Source organism: Dreissena polymorpha, chromosome 6 (genome assembly GCF_020536995.1).
Source record: "Dreissena polymorpha isolate Duluth1 chromosome 6, UMN_Dpol_1.0, whole genome shotgun sequence".
In the NCBI taxonomy this organism is placed as follows: domain Eukaryota; kingdom Metazoa; phylum Mollusca; class Bivalvia; order Myida; family Dreissenidae; genus Dreissena; species Dreissena polymorpha.
This window is the reverse complement of record NC_068360.1, coordinates 42652991-42669022: the sequence shown is the minus strand read 5'-3', so window position 1 is coordinate 42669022 and position 16032 is coordinate 42652991. Positions and strand designations below refer to the sequence as shown.

Sequence of the window (16032 nt, the reverse complement as noted above, 5' to 3'; positions counted from 1 at the left end):
AGAATAATAGAGATGAATCTTGGGTGGAGCTTATGTTTTATTTTTGTGTATCCCAAGTGCACAGACTTATTTTTTCATAAGTTAATATCATATAACGTACATAATGTTTTTAATGCTTGATCTAAAAGAAAACGCGCAATTAAAACAATCCGCGTTAACTCCTATCGCTTCCTTTAATGTCATTTGAATACTGAGGCATCTATCAAAGACCAATAATTAAATCATTTGTCTCAGTAACGATACCGCTGTTTTGTCGGAGACAATAAAATGGACCACTGGCAAAACTAATCGATTCAAGAAGTATGACTTTGATTTATTTTGTGAACTTTACATAAAACTTATTGATTTTATATAACACAGGTATTTTGTACTTCTATTAATGGAACCTGATTAGTCCCATGCAGTTATTTTAGTAATTAGTATCGTGGAAAACAACGAGCATGCACAATCAAAATAGATTTGATTTAACTGTACAATCCTGTGAGTGTGCAGGGAATTGCTATAACGTATTGCTATCTTTAAGTTTCAATGCATGTTTAACTTGACTGGACGCATCAGCAGTTATTGTGACCATAACTTTAGCGGGAATTATGTCAGTGAAGAGAGACTAAACTATTCTAAAATGAAGAACTTATTATTGGTTATGCTTTAATATCATTTCTCATAAAGAAATGAATAATATATTCATGAAAATGAAAAAAACAATTGCAAAATGTACCATCCGGATGGTTATGTTATTGCTTTTACATGAACATTAAAATTGTGTTTGTCTGGTGTAATCATAATATAGTTTCGTCATTACTGGTTATATCAATCAATAAACGTATTACTTTGACCAAAAAAAACTCACCACTTAAATTGTTGAATAACCTTAGAAAAGTTAAAATTATTAAATTGATGCCGGGGAAAAACAATAACAAACAACTAAATGGATATTTAACTCGTGTCCCATTCGCTTATACTCGGACTCTCGCATGTTCATCATCAACTAATTGTTAAGCATTCTGCTTAAGGCTTAGATGAACTATTTAAACTCAAATTCACCCAACATTCATTCGCGGTTCAGTCTACATCTTTCGGCATATATGTGTTTGTGAATATGTCACGCCATTGAGTATGTATATAAACTAAACGCAACTTCAAACGTATTTCAAATTACAGAGTTGCTTAAAATAACGCTGATTTTTTTCAATCATAATTCCAAACGTTTTGTTAACCAGAAATTGTTATGTATCTCAAACATCCATTAAGCGCAGTATGTCACTGTTGTAGAGCAATAAAAATAGCGTTACCTTGCAATATTGTAAGTTAGAATTGCGTGAACATGTGGCGCACCAGGTTTTTATTACTAAATGATTAAGTGTGCACAAATATCAAGTTCTGAGAGGATCAACGAGACATTTTGTGTAAATTTACTTTCAAATATATAAAAAGATATGTTATAATGTGTTTATGTTTCTTTCGTTGAGCGACTTTATTCAAATGTGAAACAAAACAGCGAATAATTGAAAAAAGTTAACGAAAACTAAAAACCTGTTCGTTTACATCATGTCTTACGAGATATGTGAGTTAAACTATGATATATGAATCGCAAATCGCTCATCTGAAGGGAATGATCTCACTAACGTTTCACAATGTCAAATAGCTGTACCTTTCATGCCTTACACGAAATTGCAAATATTATTTCAACACAGACTTAATGCAATTCTTACAGTCAACCTAAGGGATGGCTTAATGCATTTTATACCCGAAACATCGATTTCCCCATTCAAAATGAGTGTTGATAGTTGCTCATTATAACTCAGTTATACTTCCGTCTATTGTAAGATGATTTTCATATCTAAGCGGCATACTTCATTTTACCTGAAATATCATTAGCAACAAAGAGCTAAATGCAGGTTATTAGTTTAATAATCAATACAATTGGCCCTCCTCTTTAGCAAACGTATGCTTTGGTACTTATAACACTCTTCGACTTATGATTTATTAAAAGGTATAAATAAATCAAACACATTATATGGACTGCAACAACCATTTTTACCACCAAATGCCATCATCATAATCATCATCAAATAATCGTCCTCATCCTTATAACCATATCATCATCACTATCATAATCAGCAGAAGCTGTAGTATCGTGATCATCAGACGCATCATCATATTTTTCATCACACCATTATATTATTGTATCATCATTAAAATAGCGTTTCATATCGTACCATCTACATCATCATTCATTCACAACCGTACCATTACAAACAACAACAGCTTTATCACCATTATACATATCACCATCATCGTCATCATCATCATCATCAGCAGCAGCAGCAGCAGCAATATTGTTATTTAAATCAACTACATCGGTATCATCGCCATCGTCCGCATCAGCGGCAGTATCGGCATCATCATTATTATCACTTAAACTTCATGATCACTGATGTTCTCAATTAACCGACGATATTTGCTGTTGTCTGTGGGGTTCTTGTATCTGTGAGGCATTAACCACTCCTGAGATGAAGCTCTTTGGCAATATATGTATCTTTATATTGGTACTTAAAAACGTGTTGGCTGACGTTTGCCGCCGTAAGGAAACAAAAACTAAACTGTGCATGTAAATGCTATTTGATTCTGACATTATGTCATAAAAAGATAGCATTGCAACAGCTTCTATAAATTACAAAAGTCTGAATCAAAACTGAAACTAACCTATTATTATCAATATCTTCTACAAAGCCACCAAGACCTGCAGAGACGTTGCCACTTGTTTTCCGGGGAGAGAGAATACTTGTATGGCACGCATTGTCAATATGAAAAACCCCGAGAACGACGTCTTGTCACAAATAATCACGCGCCGCGTGACAACATAATATAATGCTATTTGTTCTCGACCAGATTGACGGTTTTAACCGCAGTGAGGTCTGTTAATCGAACGACATAGCAGAAACGTGTTTGCTGCACAGAGGACAATAGAAGTCATAGTTTAAAAGAGTCGGGTATGTTACGTTCTAAACGTTGTATTATATGTTTGTACTGGTAACTATCACTTTGCCAGCGCTGATCATCGTTTTCGTTGTATTGCTCTCCTTGAAACGTCTGTGTTATCTATACTGAGCAAACAAACTGACGTGTTGCTGATATACATTGCAAAACAATCGTTCCATACCCAAGAAGTAACCATGACAATTAGCGATTGTTAGAATGAAAAATGTACCATTATCGTGTGCAAAGACACAGCAAAATCTCAAGCAGAGAAAATGTACGATAAGCCACGTGGGCTTGCAACAGATGGTTTACATTTGATGTTGTTTTGCTTTTACAGTGTGTCATACATAAAAAGAACGTTTCTATGTGTATTGTCAAGTGTATGGTGTTAATAAGTAGAAAGAGTGTTTTTTAAAGACATATAAATCGTTACAAAGCGCCCGCGTGTGATTGATATACATGCGATTAGAGCAATTGATAGTGCCGTTGTAATTAGCTGCATAATTATTGTCGTATGCACTCATATAAATTAGCGGTAATTGATAATTATTTAATCAACGGAATAGAAAGTGTGCTTTATATTAAAGATATATGCATGTATAGATGCGTTGTTGTTTTTTCTACAATACGGAACGTAATGTTACTCTTAATTTCTTTTTCTTGATTTTGTTAAGATAAATGTGTATATGTTCATTTTCTAAAACGATGCGGGGATTTTCTCACAGCGCATGCTTTACATGTTTAACAGTATCGGGAAGTGGACCTTTTTTCATACGCAACGTTAAAAAACGATTCAAAACATTGCTTATTAAATATATGTAAGGTTGATTATAAGTTTTGTGTCTTTTCGTGCTGCATTAATCCGACGAGTTTACTAAAGGTTTACACGGCGAGGCGCGTTACGAAATACAACAACGAAATATGATTGTTTACATGTCATATTTGTTATCACATATTACCACGTTTGTAAAACTGTATAAAAGCTTATTCTTAATGTAACGGGACTTAAAGAAATAACTTCAATATCCACAATTAACTCCGATCTCGTCTAATCCTTGAGTGCTGTCAAAATTCAAATACCAATAATGCCAGCGTTTGTTATCGAAAACCGGTTCCAGCTTCGGTCTGAGAAAGTCAGATGGACCACCGGCAAAACTAGTCTTATCGATTTAAAACAAATTTAACTTTGATTTCCTCCTGTGTGTGAGACATAAAACATATTTATTGCATCTTGTGCACTTATTATTTTCATCCATTAAGTTACCTGGTTTGTTTTCCAAATTGAATGGAAAGAATATTGATGTGCGTGGATCAGACCTGTTGAATACCAGTGGGTTACAGTTCGCAATGGAGGACACAAACTCCCAATTAGAACACAACCTGATATTTAAAATACTTACATTAATATTTGTTCTCAATACATACCCTTCCATATGCATACCCTTAACACACAACAACAAAGTTGATGCAACCCCTGATTACTGAAATAAATAAAATCACTGCCGGGAAAAATAAAAACAATAGAACAACATATCATTATATGTTTCAACAGTTCATTTAGCGCTTATCCGCAGGTACACACTTTATTTGTCGGGAAATAAGCGTCCATAATTTTACCTTAAGCATGAATACACAATCGAATAGGTCTAAAACTCATTGGTAAGTCAATATGATTTTTCATTCTTAGTATTGTGGTATTTAATACGTAAACGTGAATTGCGCCACTAATTGTGTGCATTACCTCATCAACACTTCAAACAAATTTCCGCATAATTTCAAAGTAACAAAAGCAACTATTTTTTTCAAACAGGAATTGTTATTGACTCACATGCAATCACCCCTTAAATGACAGTACGTCACTGTTATATAGCAAGCCAAATAGTGTTATTCTGTGATATTGCAGATTATAATTGCAAGAACATATTTCACACCAGGTTGTATTGATAATATATGAAGTGCGCAAGAATACGACCTTAAATGTTGGCCTCGAAATATAACGTTAAGAGGGGATATATATATATATATATATATATATATATATATATATATATATATATATATACGCGAATTCTCGGGATTGAATAACCTTTTTCAGTTATTCTGAAAGCCGAGCTTGGAAAGCAGTATTTCTTAGTACTATAAATTAATATGCGTGTTTGATGTTTTACACTTGATAAAATTCATGTTTATAATTATCACGCACCGGTCGACAATATCGTTTTACTATTAGGGTTGATAATATTGGTTTAGTTTCTTGTTCATACACATGATTGGGACTTATGATAAGTTGTGAACAATATCCTAAAGCATACATATATATCTAATCAATTTGATTTTTAAAGTTTGCTGAACGTATTACATTTAACCTTTTAACACTCTTCCTAGAGTTTATATGCTTAACAAATACTGTTGTAAAATATACACCGTTAATGTCATACAAGTGCATCCTTCACGGTGTATATGCATATCGGTGGCCTCTCTGTGAAAATGCTGCCTCTCTGTTCATTCTTGACTTTCTCTCTGTCATAAACAAGGAAATGGATGATCGACATTCAAAAAACAGGGAAGAAAAATCTAAACTTAAAACCCGTAAACACATGTGTGCATAACAAGAGGTGGTCCATAAGTTCAATCATATGTCCGGCTACAATTTCACAGTATTCCGCAGGTCCAAACACTTATCACAAACTCTATCAAAGATGGAATGATGACGATGTTGGTGGAACAATCGTACATACATGGCACTTTGATGACGTTTTAACATAGCTGTTCCCTTAAATGTCAAATATCTAGTGTCATTGATATCATCTTTATGATCAAATCCTTACGTTCAATGTACGCTATAAAGTTATTTTCACCAATTTTACTTAAAAACTGCTCACTTTAGCTTTCGTTGTGGCACAGAAAGCCTCTCGATCGGCTCACTTTTGTGGCACGGGCAGCCTAGTCGTCGATTGACAGTGGCATTGGAACACTCTCCACTACATGGAGAGGCCACCGCTATGCATCTACACCGTGATCCTGATCACTTTTTATTTCAAATTATGTCACATATTTTAAAAGCTTCTTTCTTTTATACAGACAAAAAGAATGATGTATCTCTTATTTTAGTTCGAAATCTGACCTTTCCATTTTACAGAATATTAAATCCGTAAACGAACATACATACTATAAAAAAGCCAGGGCCATAAATGTAATTGGTATCAAACAGCGCACGTCTGTAAATGTACACTGGTGTTTAAGCCATTTATGCCTAGTGGACTCTCCCATCCTTTTAAATTGGATCAATTTATTTCCAAAATTATGGATGTGTAGTATATTTATTTCTATATTTAGAATATTTCTTACAGAAATTCCTTAAAGCAAACAGCGCAGACCCTGAATAGACGCCGCATTATGCGGCGTCTCATCTGGGTCTACGCTGTTTGCCAATGCCTTTTTTCTAGACGCTAGTCATCAATGCGTTAATATGTATACTATATTATGAACGGAAGTATCAGGAACTCAAATATCGTTGAAACTTGATAAAGGGATTCATTTAGAATGCAATCTTCGTAACGTCACATTTGCATAGTCAAACACTTTTGCAAATTTCCTAAAATGATACATAAAGAAACCATAATATGTAGTGTATTACGGAGTCTAATAAGGAACAACCAGTGACAATTTATTCGTACAATTAATCACAAATAGTCAATTAAAACATATTTTCTCTTAACTCACTCTTTCAGTCGAAATAATGTTTCACATTTTAACACAATTTCACACATACAATTTACAACCTGTTTTATTGACGTTTCACGAGATGACTGCTTCACTTAATGTTTCCTTTCAATGAGTATTGCCACACCCTTTTGTTTGGACAATATCAACGATCATTAAGAAAAATGAAAAGAAAATGGCTGAATGCCGTAATGTGTGTTGTTATATATTTAATAGCCAAACAACATTATGTATAATAACATAACCACACATTAATATATGCTTAATCAAAAGCACATATGCCATAATTGCGATTTAATATTTCTCAGTTACCGCTTATGTACTTGAGTGCAAACTGCAACAAAGCAAAGTAATTTAGACAGAAAACCGAACGACTGCAATACTGTAAGATTTGTTTAAGCCCCCCCCCCCCCCCACACACACACACTCACAAAAGAAAGGTATATCCAGATGAAACTCATACATTAGACAAATATTTTCTCTTTCTGTTCTTTTTCATGACAAAAAGTTGTCGCCCAGATAGATAAAACATTCAGTGAATCGGAATCCCGATGTTAAGAAAATCCAATATAGTAACTCCCAACAGGAGAACCATGGCGTGAGCAGGTCTGCAATATTGATCTATTTCTGCCGTTGTTGTTGTTTTTGATTTTTATCGAGTGCACCGGGATTGTCTCCCATATGGCCATCGCCCCCAGAAAGACGTGTTAGTTGGTTACGGGGGATAGTGCAAGATACAGGAGACACCCAGTTCCAGAGGTGACCCTGGGTCTTTTAGTGCCCGGTGTATAGCACCTAGTACACTGCACCTCGGTTTAACGTCTCATGCGAAAGACGAGTTAGAAGGTTAGGTGCAGCGGGGGATCTGCCGTAGTACATCGAACGCCTTTTATTGGTCCGTCGAACATTGACTCTTAGACAAATGTTTGACGCCTGGCTGAAATGCGGTATTGTACCGCGATTTAACATTATACAAATCCTAGTCTATGTTTTAAATATATAGCATTTAGGTTAGAAAACAAACCTGACAGGGTGAAGAACATATTATGTTAATTGTGGAATACAAATGTATATATACACGGGTATTGGATCCTAATCATAGTAGGGGAGAATGCGTACACGGGGACTGACTGTGTTAAAGTGAGGTTTGTTGGAACTGACTTACAAAATGGCGTCGTTTTGATGATTTTTGCTGATGATTAACCTGAATTTTTACTCGGTAATTCACTTGTTATTTATATTTCATTAAAACCGTCCACAAATTAATTGTTTACTTACGCGAGCTTCGATAAATTTGATGTGTCTATATTTGTTTCTTTTTTTAAACACATTATTTTCAAATGAGTAATGTAAAATGTAACGAAAATCAGGATTTGTTAATTTTACCGACGGGGTTTTATTACTTAAAATTAATTATTGCCGATACATATATTGGTGTAACCCCCCTTTCTGGAACTGACTTTCTTTCAAGCACATTTAGGAACCTTTCAAATGATCAAACAGCCCTTTCCTATGTTAAAGAGCTTGAACAGAATACAGACCCATCTTTAATGAAGTTATTATGTGTACTTAAATATAAAAGTTTTAGCATGTTATTTGGTGCAATATAAGTGTTTTCTTAATCACGCTACTTACTGTAGAATTATAATAATGGTGTACGAAAAACTAGCCGACCAACTGAATTAATTCACCTATTTTTAACTGGATGGGTTGTGTGGTGGCTGATATACGCGATAATAGAATGTGTATCATTCCTTTTCAGTAATATTTTGATTAATTTAATGTATTTTATTACGTGTAGACCTTATTCTGATATTAAATTTTGTTTAACCATTGTTTTTTTCCGTCTTTGCATATTATGTAGGTCTCAGAGGGCGATAATAAATGCATCTTTCGTTGCAGTGTATGTAATTAGGAATTTAGGACATAGAGGAGGAGTGTGATACCAATCTCCATATGTGGACCACATGAGATTTAATGTAGAATATGCAATAAAGAATCCGTCAACAGAGCCGGACTAAAAGAGCATATAAAGGCACATGGACCAATCAAAAACATACTAGTATACAGCTGATTGTTGTAGTGTTTTATAAAATCTACATAGACGAGTCTGATATATAATTGCTGTAAGTGCTACTAAGTAACGCTGTTTTTGTTCCGTATATGTGATGATGCTCGTTTCTTACGTTTATTTATATTTTTAAATAAATAGAGGATATTTGTTGGATTCGATGAAATATCGGTTTTATTTCACGAGTGATCATATAAAATAATATTTTCACGAGTGGCGCTGATCACGGGTGGTTTTGAAAAAATCTGTATATTTTTTTAAAAAGCATGAAAAGCCTACCTACAAATTTGCATGTAGTTCAGTGAAATGATGCTGATTAAGAAAATAATTAATTAGATTATATTTGGATATGTGCCCATTAGGGGTGCGCTACCGTAATCTTAGCATCCTTGACGTCTATGACTGTCGTCTTGTTACCTGGAATAAGTAAAACTATTATTCGTTAGGTAAGTTTTGTTTTCCGTTTAAGGCATATTCAAACATAAGTTTGTTCATATGTGTTAAAACTATCACGTAAAAATAACACTGTGTAAATAATACCGTCGTAAATAGTACACAGACCAGATGTCAACGTGAAGTATGTTCAAATACATGTGTATTTTGCAATTGAGCGTATGCCTTTAAACTAAACAATTCTTCATTAATACCATACTGGGTCTAGTGCAAAAAAACAAACAAATGTTTACTCTTGGACTCTAATGAGAAAAGTTCTTTATAACATTAGCACCCAAGCGGATTTCCTACACGATATAGATCTTGTGTAAAACCTTCTAACGTGGGTTTGATCTGTGTTTGTCGTTTGAAAGTTAAGTCTATTAATATTCTTAAAAGATAGTAAGTACCAACAGAGGGGGTTAATACATCATATTTCGGAATTAAATTAATCAATGTCGATAAAAATTAGTCGAGAAAATAAATACTCGTTTGGCTTTGACTTCGGGCAGTAAATGTTCGGATCTCTGAAACTCACATGGAATATATTGTGACACGCAAACAAAACATGAGCATTTTGTATCTCGTTAAATCAATGTAACCAGACCACATCTAGCTTTGAAATTTTGGCTAATGCAATGAGGAACATTGATTTTGTATGTATTTACTTTATTTTCGATATGTGTTTGAGTATATATTGGCTTTTATGTAAATACTCTTTAAATAAACTGGTTCATTTGGACATTGAAACGATTTCATCGAAACAGTTCAGAGATTTAATGTGTATATCTTTCTTCGAATATTAACATCATTCCTTTTTATATCAATAGATTATTTGTTCTATAGAATCATTTTTCTTTAGTCGTAAATAACGCGATACAACTAATACAAATAATGTTTTATAATTGTGTTTTTTAACTTGGGAACCGATATCTGCATTCTTGACGTGGTATCGGAAATGAATAATAATCACGACGTTATCACTAAGTTAAATATATTCTGTTAGACGTATCTGATTTTATACTTAAATCATCATGAGGCAAATTCGAAAATAATGACCAAAAAAACTTTAGGGAAAAATGAATTACAACTAAAACGAGATCTGATAGCGTACATTATAAATTGAGTAGACAATGTGCACAAACTTCAAACGAACTTTTGTGTTATCTTCCAATAGCAGTACAGTAAGTGAAACCTTGCAGAACAATAAAGACCGATTCAGCGTTGGTGTGCTTTTGCATTACAGATCATTGGGATCAAGGCCTACTGTGGTTCAAATATTTCATTTGCGTTTCATAATATATTAAACACGTGTTCATTTTACTAAGTTATATAGATAAAGTAGTAGTAAAAGCAGTAGTAGTTGCAGTAGTAGTAGCAGTAGTAGTAGTGGTAGTAGTGGTAATAGTGATAATAGTAGTAGTAGTAGTAGTAGTAGTAGTAGTAGTAGTAGTAGTAGTAGTAGTAGTAGTAGTAGTAGTAGTAGTAGTAGTGGTGTAGTAGTAGTAGTAGTAGGAGTAGTAGTGGAAGTAGTAGTAGTAGTAGTAGTAGTAGCAGTAGCAGTAGCAGTAGCAGTAGCAGTAGCCGTAGCAACAGCAGTAGCAGTAGCAGTAATAGTAGTAGTAGTTGTAGTAGTAGTAGTAGTAGTAGTAGTCTTAGTCGTAGTCGTAGTAGTAGTAGTAGTAGTAGTAGTAGTAGTAGTAGTAGTAGTAGTAGTAGTAGTAGTAGTAGTAGTAGTAGTAGTAGTAGTAGTTGTAATAGTAGACGAAGAAGAGAGTACGAAAGACGTCATGCAGAAGAACGAGCAGCAGCAGAAAAAGAAGACGACAGACAGACGAGAACGAAGAAGAACCGACAGAAGACAAAAGAAAAGAACAAGACGAAGAAGAAAAAGACGAAGACAAAGAAGAAGGAGAATAAGAGAAGAAAGAAGAAGAAAAGTAAGAAGAAGAAGAGCAAAACAGAACAGAACATGTGTTTAATTATGACTTGCACAATGTACATCGTCAATATAACAAAACAAACAAAGCATAATTAAGAACATCCAGGTCACGGTAATCATGTATTTTCAGTAACTTCGGTATACCTGTATATACGGTATACCTGGTCTTTATTATAAAACTTATTACATTTGATTGTGATATACATACATATTGTGATATTCAAAATGTTAAAGTATCTGTCCTTGTTTTACGAGGATGAATTAACATTTAACAGTGAGTTTCTTTTATTTAATGCGTATTTAATACAAAGAGAATATTTAATCAATTTGGTTTTGTTATCAATGCCCAACATTTCCAAAAAGTTAAACATCAATGTTAAAGAAGGTAAGAAGTAAGAAGAATGTATACAAGTAATACAAGGTATCTGCTCTTCTTTTCATCCATAAGAGCAACATATTTATCCCTTGGAATTATGTTAACAATTAATTTCATGGACATAATAGACATTGTACAATCAAAATGTACCGCGATTACATGAAATATCAAAGCGCTGAAGGCACTGAATTTGTTCGCTATTGCATAATCTTAGAAGCAACTTAGTTTTCAAACTTATGTTGTAGCTTTTTATATCGCAAGTTTGAAATGAACACAACCCATTCAAATTGTAAAGAATGTGTCTTTAAGCACAAGTCGAGATGTGTGTGACTGTTTATCATCCTATTTATGTTATAGAGATAATTAGACAAAATAACAATAATATGTCTTTTGTTTCACAATTGGTCGCTGCACTGGCAACCATCTTCAGAATTGTTGTTGCCTTGCTAAAGAATAACAACCCTATAATCATGTACATGTTGTGATATGTGTATCTAATACTTTATCTATTTTCTTTAAATTATTGAGAAACAATTTTGCCCACATGACAGACTTTTAATGCAGCATTAATCCCCGTTCTCCCTGAAAGCAGCCAATATGTACAGATTTCAATAATAAACTTACCAATGTCATCGCACAAGCGGTTATAAACACTAGATTGGACAATATGTCTCACAAGCTCGTAAACCTATTGTTTACATAATTACAGGCTGTCTTCTGCTGGCATTTATTGTCTGCTAAATTTGACTGGAGTTATACACACAGGCAGTAATATGTTAAAATAATAAAAAGGAGCTAAGGCATACTGATTTGCAAAATTGCGTCTGCATTATTTGTGAGCTTTGCTCACAAATAAAAATTGTTATTTGCCCAAACGTTTGGCTGCTCTACATTTTGACTATCATCTTGTGGCAAAATATTTGTGTTTTAGAGGTTATTTAACATATTTTCGTATGAGCGTTTTGTGAATATGTCAACATGATGCACACCACTGAGAATGTATACAAACTAAACACCACTTCAAACGTATTCCCAATCACGAAATTTATTAAAATTACGCTTTATTTGTCATTCACAAAAACGAATGTTTTGCTAAGCATAAATAGTTATTTATACCTTGCAATCATCCATAAAGCGCAATATGTCACTGTTGTAGAGTAATACAAATAACGTTACCTTGCGATTTTGTAATTTATAATTGCATGAACATATGGCACACCAGGTTTTATTGATAAAAGATGAAATGTGCCAAACATATTAAGTTCTGAGGATTGAGAACTTTGCCTAGAATGACGTTTCATCCCCATTGGATGTGTGGGGTTATATGAAATGCCTTTTGACGCAGGACGCAGGACGAAGGACACAGATCGGCCACACAAAATCATTGTAAGTGCCACGTGCATCTGTCAGCGAAAAGATCTTTAGAAATACTTTTGACTCGGCCCGATAAAACGAACCACTTACCAAGCCCCGTGGTTAATGTTTTCCAGACCTAGCCAAATATACAACTTCTCTATTGGAAACAAGCCTATTTTTATATGTATCCTCTTTGATGCAACAAAGATCAACACAGACGTTGCAATACCTTTTCCAATGAGAGAGAATAGTTACACGTGTCAACATGAAAACCACTCAATGACGGCGTCTTGTCACACATAATCACGGCCCGCTAATTGACGACGTTATTTGTTAGAGAGCAGAGTTGAGGGTTTAAAGACTCTATAAAGGTGACAAATCCAATTATTATGCATATCAACTGGTCAAATTTTTACCGGATTTCAGTTACTCTTGCATAAAAACTGCTTATAACACAGCTTAAGTACAACGTTGCCAAGAATTATGGAAGATATCCCCTTTTCATAATTGGAAGAAATGTTTACAGTGTTTGGCAACTAACGTGATGTGTAGCCTCAGAGCGGTGACATATGATAAACATAGCCGAAAGAAAATTCAGTTTTAATTCTATGTGAAACAATTTTTTACCAGCAGAAAGTAACTTATTAGTTCTATACAAACGTTTTAATCATTTAGAAGAGACCTACTTTGTGAGTAATACCGGAAAACGTTAAAATTCATTGATATATTTTTGGTGACCTGATTCACTTTCACTTTCTCTTTCCCGAGTAAACAGCGATGTAAATAAACGGATTGTTTGTTAACACAATTGACTTGGAGGACACTTTATTTTGAGCTCAAAACAAGTTGTATTGCTCATTTTTTATTGTAATGTCAAAAAGCATATATATATATATATATATATATATATATATATATATATATTGTTTTTTTATAACCTTTATAAATAAAATATGAAAATAATATTTAAAAATCGGTTAATAATTACGGATATTCACCTTTATAGAGCCTTTGAAGAATTAACACATTGACGTGTTGCTGATACACGTTACAATCGCTCCATGCCTGACAGGTTACCATGACAATTAGCGATTATTAGAATGGAATAATGCACAATTAAGACGTGCGAAAACATTGATAAATCTCATGGAGAGAAAATGTACGATAAGCCACATGGGCTTGCAACAGATGGTTTACATTTGATGTTGTTTTGCTTTTACTGTGTGTTATTCATAAATAAGAACTGTTCTAAGTGTTTTGTCAAGTACACGGTATTTATACATGGAAACAGATATCTTAAAGACACATTGAATTCGTTATAAAGCGCTCGCGCTTGATTGATATATAGCTGAATTGGGGAATTATTAGTGCCAGAGTAATAAGTTACATAATGTTTTGCAGTTCTCACTTATGTAAATGAGTGGTGATAGAAAATTCATTATTCTAATGCAAAGAAAAGCGTGATTAATATTAAAAAGCTATTAATATAAAGTTGCGTTGTTTTAAATAATACAGAAGGTAATATTATTCTTTAGAGAGTGTCATACATGCAACGACGGATACTTGTTCAGAATTATACGTAATGTTTTTTTGCTTTGTTTTGATTGATATTTCAAGACAAATGAGTATCTATTCATTTCATAAAACGGTCATGTTATTTGTATTCGTGTCGCGTGCTTTACATGAAAAGCATACGTGCAACGTCATTAAACAAGTGACCAAATAAATATATAATATTAGGTACGTGTGTCTGTGTGATACGGAAACAGTTTGTGCCATCGTGGTCACACATTAAAATCCAGAGGGCGAGAATGCGAGAACGCGCTAGTACGATTGCGACAATGCGACAATACGATGACGACAGTGCGACAATACGATGGCGACAATGCGATAGTACGTTGACGAAATGCGAGAACGCGACAGTACGATGACGACATTGCGACAGTGCAACAAAACGATGGCGACAGTGCTATAGTACGATGTCGACAATGCGATAGTCATATCGTACTGTCACCATCGTATAATTGCATTGTCGCCATCGTACTATCGCATTGTCGCCATCGTATTGTCGCACTGTCGTCATTGTATTGTCGCATTGTCGCCATCTTACTATCGCGTTCTCTTATTCTCGCTCGTCGCCATCGTACTATCGCACTGTCGCCATCGTAATGTCGCACTGTCGTCATCGTATTGTCGCACTGTCGTAATCGTACTATCGCGTTCTCGCATTGTCGCTTGCGTACTATCGCACTGTCGCCATCGTATTGTCGCACTGTCGTCATCGTATTGTCGCACTGTCGTCATCGTACTATCGCATTGTCGCATTGTCGCCATCGTACTATCGCGTTATCGCCATCGTATTGTTGCACTGTCGTCATCGTATTGTCGCATTGTCGCCATCGTACTCGCGCGTTTTCGCATTCTCGCCCTCTGGATTTTAATGTGTGACCACGATGGCAATACAGTATTCCGTAGTGTGAAGTTAAATTAATCTAACGAGTTGCAGATAGGTTTACCAGGCGAAACCCTCTAAACCGTGTAAGTTTTTTTTTGAGACGAGTCAAATAATGTTAGTACACATAGACACTGAGCTAATATTCTATTTTCACTGAAAACATCATGTCGATTATCGTCAACTATCGTTACATATTAAATGCTGCTAGTTTCCATAATGAGTTGTAAATCAGTTCGCGATAAAATCCTAACGTAAATTAAACATCTCCTTCGTTTTCTTCTTTAAAACATGAGCTGCTAGCGTATAATATTATTTTTGGAAAGACATATTTTTATCATCCATCAAATAAAAATTTCATAAAAAACTCTTTTATTCATTTTAAATTTCCTTGGAAGTGAAGACTGCACGAAAGTTATTAGAAATGTAGATTAAATGTAGATTAAATAAATAATTCTCAACGGTTTACACCAACTTTGAATCATCACGTTATTCGCGTAATTTCTAAATCGGCAACGCAAATTAAAACTCTATCTCACAATTTATTCAAACACTATGTCATTCAAATGTTATTAATATAATCAATCTTAACAAAAATACTTCGTGACGTATGTAAATACGACTGTGTTTCAAAATGCCAAAATAATCGCGCTTTTGAACTGAATAATTCAATCTAAGTAAGATTTAACTATTCCGCT

General features: G+C 34.3%; 1 protein-coding gene across 1 annotated transcript; it reads left to right on the top strand.

Moving 5' to 3' along the window:
- Window positions 1-10590: 10590 nt before the first annotated feature.
- Window positions 10591-12951, top strand: LOC127835632 (protein AF-9-like; the record flags this gene model as incomplete). Its single annotated transcript, XM_052362067.1, has 3 exons — window positions 10591-10653; window positions 10926-11148; window positions 12872-12951. Coding segments are annotated over 3 exons (366 nt in total), but the record flags the coding sequence as incomplete, so codon positions are not given.
- Window positions 12952-16032: the final 3081 nt, after the last annotated feature.